Source organism: Cimex lectularius, unplaced genomic scaffold, assembly GCF_000648675.2.
Source record: "Cimex lectularius strain Harlan isolate CLEC.00 unplaced genomic scaffold, Clec_2.1 scaffold224, whole genome shotgun sequence".
Taxonomy (NCBI): Eukaryota; Metazoa; Arthropoda; class Insecta; order Hemiptera; family Cimicidae; genus Cimex; species Cimex lectularius.
In genome coordinates this window covers 336,450-348,269 of record NW_019392750.1, presented here as the reverse complement: position 1 = coordinate 348,269, position 11,820 = coordinate 336,450, and the positions used below count along the sequence as shown (strand labels likewise).

The 11,820-nt window shown below is 37.7% G+C and overlaps 2 protein-coding genes across 5 annotated transcripts in view; both read left to right on the top strand.

The window, feature by feature from the left end:
- The first annotated feature begins 684 nt into the window (after positions 1-684).
- On the top strand, positions 685-1,275 carry LOC106668885. The gene has a single exon (XM_014398038.1). The coding sequence runs from the start codon at positions 685-687 to the stop codon at positions 1,273-1,275; it is 591 nt and encodes a 196-aa protein (XP_014253524.1).
- Positions 1,276-5,620: 4,345 nt separating this feature from the next.
- LOC106668919 (voltage-dependent calcium channel subunit alpha-2/delta-3) overlaps positions 5,621-11,820 on the top strand; it is a 33,050-nt gene continuing 26,850 nt past the window's right edge. For all 4 annotated transcript variants that reach the window (XM_024227232.1, XM_024227234.1, XM_024227233.1 and 1 more), the window contains exons 1-10: positions 5,621-5,746; positions 9,341-9,422; positions 9,633-9,737; positions 9,885-10,134; positions 10,193-10,324; positions 10,435-10,703; positions 10,825-10,938; positions 11,029-11,230; positions 11,339-11,475; positions 11,539-11,670. In XM_024227232.1, the coding sequence (XP_024083000.1) occupies positions 5,670-5,746; positions 9,341-9,422; positions 9,633-9,737; positions 9,885-10,134; positions 10,193-10,324; positions 10,435-10,703; positions 10,825-10,938; positions 11,029-11,230; positions 11,339-11,475; positions 11,539-11,670 (1,500 nt within the window). In that variant the 5' untranslated portion in view covers positions 5,621-5,669. The remainder of the gene's footprint in view (positions 5,747-9,340; positions 9,423-9,632; positions 9,738-9,884; positions 10,135-10,192; positions 10,325-10,434; positions 10,704-10,824; positions 10,939-11,028; positions 11,231-11,338; positions 11,476-11,538; positions 11,671-11,820) is intronic.

Here is an 11,820-nt window from a genome sequence, read left to right as displayed (position 1 = left end):
GGATGATCTCGCGACGGCACAGCAAGCGGAAGAAGAAAACGGAAGCTTTCCCTCCGGAGGATCATTCAAGTTGGAGAGGGTCAGGATTCTGGGCGTGTTATGCGAAACAACTTCTCCAAGCCCACGACCCTACCTTCCGCCGGCCTTCGGGAGGGCGGCTTTTGAACGGGTCCACAACCCAAGCCACCCGGGAATTAGAAGCAGCCGTAGAATAGTCACGCAACGCTACTTCTGGCCTGGAATGAATTCAGACATCGGACGATGGGCAAAAACCTGTGCCCCCTGCCAGAGAGTGAAGGTCACGAGGCACACCATCTCACCTCTCGGATCGTTCCCACAGGCCTCCCGGTTCGAGCACGTCCACATCGACATAGTCGGACCTCTCCGCCTTCTGAGGGGAAGCAATACTGCCTCACAATGGTAGACCGATTCACCCGATGGCCAGAGGTAATACCGATCACGGACATCCAAGCAGAAACAATCGCCAGAGCCTTCGTCGACCACTGGATTTCAAGATTCGGAACACCCTTCCGCCTGACTACGGACCAAGGACGGCAGTTCGAATCTAACCTCTTCGGCCAACTTTCAGCCTTGCTCGGAGTGGAACGTATCAGGACAACTCCATACCACCCACAGGCGAATGGACGAGTCGAAAGATTCCACCGAACACTAAAAGCTGCGCTTATGGCAAGACAGGCTCAACACAGCTGGACAAAACACCTACCAATTGGCCTACTGGGCATCCGCTCCACTCTCAATACCGAGGAACACAGCCCTGCCCAAATGATCTTCGAAACAAGCCTACGTCTAACAGGAGACTTCCTCGTGCCGTCAGAAGAATCAAGAGATCATGACACCTACATACGAGAACTCCAAGAGAGTATGGCCTTAGTAAGGCCAGAACGGCGGAGACCAGCCAGAACATCATTCATCCCTAAAGACCTCATGACATGCAGCCATGTATATTTGAAGGTTGAAGGAATACGGCGCACCCTCATACCGCCTTACGAGGGGCCATATGAAGTCCTAGCACGAAGCAAGAAGACAATACGAATACGGCTGGAAGACAGGGAAACCACCGTATCCATAGACAAGGTGAAGCCAGCATATCTAGCTTGCGACTTAACCTCGTCAGCAACAGACACCCAGCCGACCAATACGGAAACCGATCCTGCACCACAGCCGTCGTCACGACCGCAGGAAACTGCTTCAACTCCAACGCTCATCACTCGGTCCGGAAGGATAGTTCGGAAGAAGATCATGTACAACGTGTAGACCGCGGCAGTGACGCTTTCGGGGGGAGCCATGTGGTGACCCACCACCTTCTCAACGAAAGCGGCACCTAACGAAATGACCAACGATTAGAACTGCCAGAAGGTTCGCCGATGGATTGCGCCACACATTACCAGTTCAATTAAGGATTGTTTGTTTTCTGTTGTAATCATAAATTATAAATAAGAATATAATAGTGGTTAGTAACAATGTAAATTAATTTTAATAGAGACATAAACGAACTGTACAAAACTTTTGAATAAAGAAAAACGAGAATCCAAGGTAACTTCCCGCTCCTCCAAAATCAAACCTCCCAAATACCTCTGGCTACTAAGGATCAAGACACAGTTTTTGTAAAAACTAAAAACCCAGTCACTAATTTCTATCCAGCGAAAGAAGAGACTTGTTCATCGGACCTGTGAAGAATTCGGCTCAACCTCATCAGATACATCTCGCCCATATTTTCACCGGCTCTTCTCAGAGCCACGCTTGAGTTACTCAAGGAAGTAGGGTTTCCACTTTGAAGACTAGAAAGGACCCACGGGTCGTACGAGCTCACGATCTCCGGGGTGCTCGGTACAGTCGGACAGGTGGAAGCTCTGCCTCACACTCAACTGTCCTTTTTTAGGGCCAAAAGCCTCCTCGCCGGCTCTACAGAGCCTATCACTTAGGAGTGCCCTTCTCGCCTGCCTGAAAGGGGTATTGGGCCGTAGAGCTCACGGTTGCGGGCTTCCCGGTTGGGCAGAATAGTTGGGACCTTCCTGGGTACAATACCGGCCCTTGTGAGGGCCCGCAAGGTTCAACGGCGACTAGGAAGTACCCCTTTGATTTATCTAGCAGTAATAAGACCGATTTGGCAGTACGGCTGTTCAATATGGTCCTTGGCACCAGATACACAAATAAAGAAAATCCGAACCGTTCAGAATCGCATCCTTCGTCTTATAGCTGCGGCTCCATGGTTCATACGCAACGTCACCATTCACCGGGACTTGGATATACCAGATGTCTAGACGGTAATAAAGAACTCATACGATCAGCACACTGAAAAAATACGTCACACCCTAACCCACTAATGCAGGATATCGCCAACAATCAGCCACCCCGAGACATCTAAGACGGTTAAAACATAAAAGGCACTCTGATCTGGCTAACAAAACTTGAATAGATAAATGTGAAAAAAAATTATTGTTACTTATTTCTTATTTATTAATTTATTTGCCATTGTAGTACAAATCGTTGCTTCCTATTTTTGTGAAAACTATGTGAGGAACGCCGCTGGGTGTCTTACCCACCACACGTTTCATGTCATTTATTTGTTTTTGTATGATATTATGTAGTATCTACTGTGATAATAACTATAATGTACCATTGTACAAATAAAGTTTCTTCCATAAATTAAAAAAAAGACTTGGTTATCTGGTGCACAAGCATCCTTCTCATGCTACCAAGTCTTCCGACTCGACTGCGTTTGAACATCTGCCACATCATCGGTCCGAACCATCGGCTCCGCAGACCGCACGGCGCACACTATGTAGTATGTACTAGGAACTGCTCTCGGCCGCGTTGGTCGAATTTTCCCCCTCCATCTGACTATCGCTGCGGTTTAGTGTTGATTTTGCATTTCCAGGATTCTCACGTCACTATCGTTGGCTTCGTACAAACTTGATTGTATTTCTTAGGCCTCTACAACATTTCAAAAAAACCTTTGGAGAGCAATGTCAAAAAGCTCAAAGATGTCCTGTACAAAGGAAATTTTCTTGCATACCAAGTTAAATAGAAATTGATGTTACCTATGTTCGACGTATACTAGAGTTTGCAAGTAATATTTGGAGCCCCTACTTTTCAAAACAGCATTAAACTCGTGCCTGACTGAGTCTGGTCTCCCCAGTGCAAAAAAAAAGTTTGTCTTCTGATTTTTCATTGTAACACTTGCAGAAGAAGTTCAAAGACGTTATGCCAAAAGCTCCATAAAATTAAAGCCATACAGCTAAGTCGACTGAATTAAATTCCTAACTTTAACAACTCTTCAAGATTGTAGTGAAAGGCAAGATATCGAAACCTATAAAATTCTTGCAAATAAATATGACTCTTCCTCTCAACTTTTCTCACTACATATATCCTTAAAAACTAGTAACCATATGATGAAAAGCTTCTGAATGAATTGAAAAGGAAAGGCTACCCCACGAAACATCTTCAATTTGGTCTCGAGCTATTTCAACGAAAGACAAGCTAAAATTGCAACCAAACACAGAATTGTGATGGGCAATAGTTCGATAGGATGCGCACAGGGATCTATCCTAGGTCCACTTTTTTGGAATGTGGTCTTCAAGAGAGTGCCCTTGCTGTCGTTGTCGGTAATATTTTGAATTTGCTTAGATCTCGTCGAGTAGACGAGTCTACCGTCCGTGGAGCAATGACCCTGCTTATATACGAAATGGCTCTACTTTGATTGGTTGCAGACTGGAGGGCGAGACCATTCCAGAACTGGTGATAGCGAAAACAAACTGGGGGTTGATCTGAAAGGCGGCTCTCTCTATTACATACAAGAGCGTCTATTTTCCAATTGCCTTGCACGGAGTTGCAGCTGGAGGGAAGCTAAAAAAATAAGGGGAGATCCATTCTGGAGCAAGGCCCTTTTAATAATATCGAAGGCATATAGGACGACTCCCACATACACCCTCTAGGTCCTCGCTTCCGCTCCACCACTCGACCTCGTCCTCCAGGATAAAATTGACCCTTTCGACGACTGAAGGAAGGAAATATATGCAGAAATACCCGTAGGCCCAAAGACTCAAACACAATTTTCATATCGGGTGGCATTCGTAAACGCTCTTTATATAGAGCCAAGGAATTGCACCCTTCAGTTAGGTGGGACAAATCGAGCAACTTTTCTCTACAAAGTACAAACCGGACACGCCGGCTTTGGATCGCAAAAAATTTGCCCGTGTGTGAACCTCGCATAGCTTATCCTAAATCAGGTGAGGATGACCCTTTTACACTTATGTGCAGAACCGAGCCTTAGAATGTTATTTTTACGTGCTTTTCACTCAAGTGCTGGCTATTCCTCCATCTCCGTTTATTTACACGTATAAGCAATATTTACAGTTCGTGGGTACTAATAATATTCCGTCTTCGATCTTGTACTATACACATATTCACGCTTATAAATACATTCTAATGAGAGTTAGTACGGAATATATCTTTCACCAAACTTGTTATAATATAGAAATACTCTCAGAAATAGTGGCACTCCTACTCGCTCTCTATATAGGGTGTTCGGCTACTCGTTACAAACTTTATAAGTAGAATTTACATTAATAAATGAATCAAAAAATTCTAATTAACTACGGTCTGAATCTCCACAGTTTCGGAGTTATTTCAATTTTTCTGATTTTTTAATGATTTCACGACCTTGCTTCAAACAAACAATGATAACTCCAAAATTAAAAGGTTTTGGACAAATCCGTTGATATCATTGAAAACTACGTTAAATTTCCAATAAGATGTGATCAATACTAAACCTATAAGGCCTTCGTGAAATAAGCATTTTAGTAGCGAGAACTTTGAAAAAAATTTTTTTTTTCAAAGTTGAGAAACTTACTTTGATTCTAAACTCCAAACCTAGAGACTAGCAAATTTCAGAAAATGTACTCCATTTAATATCCTTTTTCGTGGTGAAATTGCTTTTTTAATTACTTTTTTCAAAGATAAAGAAATTGATAGAGGAAAGGAAAAACCGTGGTTGACGGATTGATAAGGTGGAAAATAAAATAAAAAACTTAAGAAAATTTTGAATGATTTATTAAATGTTTTTTTAAATTTTTATTCGATTAATCTTTCCACCTTAACTATCCTTCAACCACGGTGTTTTTCTTTTCCTTCATCAATTTCTTTATCTTTGAAAAAAGTAATTAAAAAAACAATTTCACCACGAAAAAGGATATTAAATGGAGTACGTTTTCTGAAATTTGCTAGTCTCTAGGTTTGGAGTTTAGAATCAAAGTGTTTTTCAACTTTGAAAAAAAAATTTTTTTTCAAAGTTCTCGCTACTAAAACGCTTATTTCACAAAGCTTTACAGGTTATATTATAGTCATTTTCGTTAAATTGAATCCTCCGCTTCACATCACTACTGTTTTTTGAACTTGGTCTCGCGCTGAACTTCTAAAAAAAATCCACAGGCTTGTATAATGTAAAACTGTCAATCAAAGGGCTAAATTGAATAGTCAAATATATATATATATTTTCTTTTGCTTTTTTCTTTTGCATACTGACAGTAAGTAATCAATTCATTAAATGGATAATGCGCGAGCGCATGTTTTGTCGTCGGTGTTTTCACTGCCGCCCGGCCACCCACCAGTCAATACTCGACCTCAGCGTTGAAAGCATACGGCCAGAAATGAAGCCACATTATAAGACTCTGTTCCTCATATATTTATCATTATTCCAGGGGCAGGCTTTCATTACAAAGGAAATGTAAGGTTTTTTAAAAATTGTACAGCCACTTTTTATTTTTAAAATTTATTGGATAATAGATCCTCCTTGGTAGACCATGCAGTGTTGCATCAAATATTTGTACGTATTGGCTTTGAAGAAACCATATTTCATTGTATTTGGTATACGATTTAATAAACTAATATTTAATCTTGTTAGAGGGCGTCGAAAAAACCTCGGCACACGTGTTTCTGGTGTAGTTTTACATGAAAATTACCCAATTTTTAAAAGTGCATTTTTTCCTATATGTGCAGGTATGTTGAAACTAATTAACTATTGGACCTCGTGGTTCAATAGGACAAATACAAAAATTGAGATAAGGTTTTCATGAATGATACAAGAATTAACTGTTGATGATACACACCTTTATCTTCTTCTCTTATTACTTCCTGCAAATGCACCTCTAAACGAATAATTTTATATATATTTGACAAAAAAAGTTATTTTGCAATAAATAATTCATTAAAATGTCAATGTAAAACGATGGGCAAAAAGGATTTTCTCTTTAACTGGCACTATTTACTATAAAACAATTTGCTTCGTCAACTTCAGGCCATAACATTAACCTTCATTGTATTTTTCCGTTTATATTCAACAAAATCCTTTAGTTTTTTTAATCCGAAACTAAACGTTAACGTCGAGTAGACCATCTGGAGAATTTTATATTCCCAGGCACAGTTATCGCGCTATGGGGTTGGATGTCTTTTTCAAGAAGGCGTTACTACATAATTACATCTATGCGGTACTGAAAAGTCGCAAGGTCGGTTTGTTAACTTCCTTGTCAGAACGGAGTTTTGTGACTTGCCTCTACTCTCTAAGGGTTTCTCCTTCAGACGATATACTGTCGAGTCTCCGATCGTTTGGATTTAGAGCAGTCGTATTAACGTACTTTTAGACTCCTTTAGTCTCTGGATAGACTTTCGCGATCAGTTCTTCAGCTGAAATATTAAACTGAGGGATCCGTCGGGGATCGAGATGATCGTTGTTAAATGACCCTTAAGGGTCAAAGGTCTAGCGTGGGGGGGGGTTATCGCACGACCATACCTGATTGACTACATTGGTTTCTCCTTTGTGCGGTATTCCCAGTTGGGATGGTCCGTTTAAGGGAAATTATACCTTCAAGAGGAAAGACGCCCTGTCCACCCTTCAGAAAGCTGAAAGGATCTGTCAAAATTCCTAGTTATTTTTTTATTTTTGTAAAGGTGCTTTTAGGTTAAGCATCCTTCTCTTTGTGTATGGCACTAGTGTGGTTTAGTTTAGGTTATAACCAGACCCATATATCTTCACCTTTTTACTAATTTTAAAGCAATTTGCATTTAACATGAAACAGTTTTCATCAAATGTAATATATTTAAAATAAATTATAAATCATGGAATCCAATTATGGATACTGCGGAAAACTCTGCCATGGCTTCTCAGGCAGAAGGTAGTGTACCTTTAGATTATTAGCTAGTCCTTGATGACTATCGTTTCCCTTACAATATATATTATGAAATGTTTTATTTTATTCAGTGTTTAATTCTAAGAATGGAACGCTAGTGATAAATTGCGCTTTTACAGTATAATTTCTCACTAAAAAAAAGTGAAAGACAAAAATGTATGTGACTACTGGTGACTAATCTCCCTTTCTTCCACTGCTACCGAAAATATCTATCATAGAATTGACCCTCCTTTATTTCCAAAGTCTGGAATGTACACTGGTTTTAAGATAGTTGAGCACTTTCTGGGGTTTCTATTTGCTTATTTTCCCAGGCGTTACTGTCCTTCCGAAGAGGCTGTACTTCCAGGCTTCCGGGCTAATGCTTTGCACTTACATATGACATGTCTTTGCTGTTTCATAACTAAGTTGGCAGGTTTCCATCTTTTTATATTTTATTTGGAAGGATCTGTCAAAATTCCTAAAGTTATTTTTTTATTTTTGTAAAGGTGCTTTTAGGTTAAGCATCCTTCTCTTTGTGTATGGCACTAGTGTGGTTTAGTTTAGGTTGATAACCAGACCCATATATCCTCACCTTTTTACTAATTTTAAAGCAATTTGCATTTAACATGAAACATTTTTCATCAAATGTTTAATATATTTAAAATAAATTATAAATGGTGTTTAATTTTGCATGTGGAAATTCAAATACGAAGCTTTTTTCTGGGGTCACTGGTTTCCTCACCTTTCTGTCTGTAGGACCTTCTTCCACTGCTTCCTCCATTTCCATTATCCTTGCCTATTATGGAATTGACCCTCCTTTATTTCTGAAGGCCGGAAAGGGCATTGCTTTTAAGGTAGTTAAGCACTTTCAGGAGTTCCTCTTTGCTAATTTTCCCAGGCGTTAGTGTCTTACCAAAGAGGCTGTACTGTTTCCAAGTAGTGCTTGGCTTCATGTCACTGTTTCATGACAAAGTTGGTAGCTTTTGGTCTCAGTTTTTCCAAAACATTTTAGTTGGTAATTAAATGGGCAATGACCAGTAAAAGGCCTATTATTTCCTTTAATTCCTGCCCAATGAGAGATAGATAGATTAGACAGACAGATAGATAGATAGGTATATATATGTATAGCTATCTATCTATCTATCTGTCTGTCTAATCTATCTATCTATCTGTATAACTATCTATCTCTTTCTCTCAGTGGGCAGGAATTAAAGGAAATAATAGGCCTTTTACTGGTCATTGCCCATTTAATTACCAACTAAAATTTTTATGTATATATAGATATATAGAGAGATAGATAGATAGAGAGAGAGAGAGAGAGAGAGAGACAGACAGAGAGAGAGAGAGAGAGAGAGAGAGAGAATGTGAGAGAAATAGAGCAAAAAGAAAGAGAGAGAGAGTAAGAGGTAGTTGAAGGTGGATGAGTGACATTTTTGTAGCCATCTCATTTATTATAGCTTATGGTATATATGCAACTGTGGCAGTCCCTGTGCCACTTTCACCACTGAAGTTGGGCATGTATACACATTACCCATGTACAAAGAGAAGCCAGTTTTTAATTTTTTAAATCCCTTTTGTATCTCTTTTCCAACATTTTTGGCTACCATATTAGGGCTCCTTATGTGACCAAAGGCTAAAATATTGCTTATTCAGCCAAAAGGATATTTTTGGATTTATACAACATGTTTTACTACAAAATTTTTCATCACCACTTGTTATAGTCTTTTTTATTACTTTGTCTATATGTGTTTGTTCAAGGCAAGGTTTTGATCTACTTATATTCCTAGATATTTCATTTCTCTTAAGAAAGTTATACTTTTAATAAGGGTGCATTTAGGTTAAGCTTTCTTTTTTTGTGAGTGGTACTAGTGTCGTCTTTTCGGGTATACAACCAGACCCATATCCTCACCTTTCTACTAATTTGAAAGCACTTCAACAACAATCAGCATAACCTATGATAAGGTATACATCATGTACCCACATCATTGAACCCCCAACTACCATAAGGTTGGCGAGCTTGGACATGAAGCTTAAGTATTATTGAAAGATTCAAAATTTTCAGGAAGATTCCCCAATAAATTGTTTTTAAAATATACACATGTTCAAACAATGTATGCCATTAACTTTTGGTTATTAATTGATAAATTGATTTTTAGTGTTGAATCATGGGTGTCAAAATTAGGAACAGAGCTGTGGCATTTTGGGGACCATGTAACCAGAAGAAACAAGGTGCAAGAAGTAAGTGAAACAAGTTTTTATTAACTATGTAAATTTAATTGTTGCTACTAATATCTTGTAAATTGAAACAATATCAAGTTGAGAAGTTTGTACCGTACTTAGCAATTGAATTTTATTGACTGAGTATTTTGCTTTGTTAATTAAATTATTTGATAGAAGCCATTGATTTACACCATGAACAATAAGCATTATGTAGTCATTATTTTTCAGAGCTTTAGAGAAGCTAAAATTGAAGTTAGAGAAGGAAATAAATTAGTGCGAGAGCTTGCTCAAGAAATAAAAAACATGATGGACTTAAAAATAAGCGCAGTACGAGTAAGTAGAATGATTGTTAATAATTTAAAATCTATTTTTCAAATTAATATATTTCAAATCTTTACAGAGTAATTTAAAATATATCTATTCAGATATCGATTAACGGTCACTAATCTCTACACATTAAAATATATCTTTGTATTACAGCGAATCATGGATACTGCGGAAAACTCTGCCATGGCTTCTCAGGCAGAAGGTAGTGTACCTTTAGATTATCAATATTATAATTCAAAAAACCTTGAACCTCTACTTAAGGCTACAGGAAAAGAACAATTTAGAAAAGAAGAATTAAACGATCCGAACAAACTAATAGTTACACCAAACAGTCATTTTTTTAATATTCCTGTTAATACAAGTGTGAGTTCTGTACATGTACCGACGAATGTTTATGACAGAGGTAAGTTGTATCAGACTCTTGGCATTACTATCCCCTAACATTAATGTAAATTTTCCAGCTCCTGATGTTATACATGGAATCAAATGGTCGGCAAATCTTGATGACATTTTTATTGGTAACTACAAAGAAGATCCATCACTTTCATGGCAGTACTTTGGAAGTTCATCAGGCTTTATGAGGCAATTTCCAGGTACAATATGATTTTTTGTCATAATTGGATCATATTTTGTCATAATTTTTATCATCAAATAATAATTAATTTTGATTTTAATCTATAATTAAAACTTTTGATTTTTTCAGCTATGAAATGGGAACAAGTGCCTCCTAGTCCAGTTGATCTATATGACTGTCGAACACGATCATGGTACATTGAAGCTGCTACAAGTTCAAAAGATCTTCTAATTTTAGTTGACAACTCTGGCTCCATGATGGGGCAACGTAAAGAAATAGCTCGCCATGTCGTTAATAATATTCTAGACACTCTAGGAAATAATGATTTTGTTAACATAATGACATTTGTGAAAGACACCATTGAAGTTGTACCTTGCTTCAAAGATAAATTGGTGCAGGTAAATAATATTATTGTGCAAAATTATATATATATGTGTGTGTGTAAAATCTTTTTGCATTGAATCTAATTTTATACATATCATTATACGGTTTTTGTCTATTTTTATTATAAATGTTAAGGCAAATTTGGAAAACATCAGGGAATTGAAAATGGGGATGGAAAACATGGAACCAGCAAGTAATATTGCCAATTTCACAGTTGCTTTGACTAAAGCATTTGAACTCCTTCAAGAGGTATATATATTTTTTTTAATTATAAAAGTTATATATAATAGTTATTATATAAATTTTTTGAATATTGCATAATGAGTTTTATCTTTACAGTACAGAGAGCAAAAACTAGGAGCAGCTTGCAATCAAGCTATTATGCTAGTGACAGATGGCGTCCCTTACAATTTTAAAGAAATCTTCGAAGAGTATAACTGGAAGAAAACACCACCCATGCCTGTACGTGTGTTCACTTACCTAATTGGAAAAGAAGTTGCAGATGTACGGGAGGTAAAATGGATGGCATGTGCCAATCAAGGTACTTATTTTGATCTATTTATCTAAAATAGATCTATTTATCTATCTATCTAAAACTTTACTATTTACTAAATGCATCAAAACATAAACTATGCTTTTTTTTCTATAGGATATTATGTACATTTAAGTTCGATGGCAGAAGTTAGAGAGCAAGTTTTGCAATATGTTCCAGTAATGGCAAGACCCATGGTTTTGTTAAAAACAGAACACCCTATAATATGGACCCCTCTATATGCTGATGTCACTGTATAAATTTTGTTGTAAATAGTTTAATTGTATTCAACTTTAAACAAATATGTATGTATTTAGGACCCAAAAATGACGGATTGGCTTTGGGAAATGAAAGAACGAAAGAAACAAAAAGAAAGATCTCAAAGTTTTCGCTATCACAAAGGAAGGTATGATGAAGAAGAAGAACAGCGTCTGGCCCGAAAACAACAGGTAAAAGTCAACATTGTTCATGCTTGTAATTGATATGTTTTGTTGACTTGAGTAATATAATTTTTTAAATATACTGCTGATGACCATAACCGTCCACTATATTCAGAACACATTCATGTTCCCATATATATCCTTGGCCTGATCCTTTTT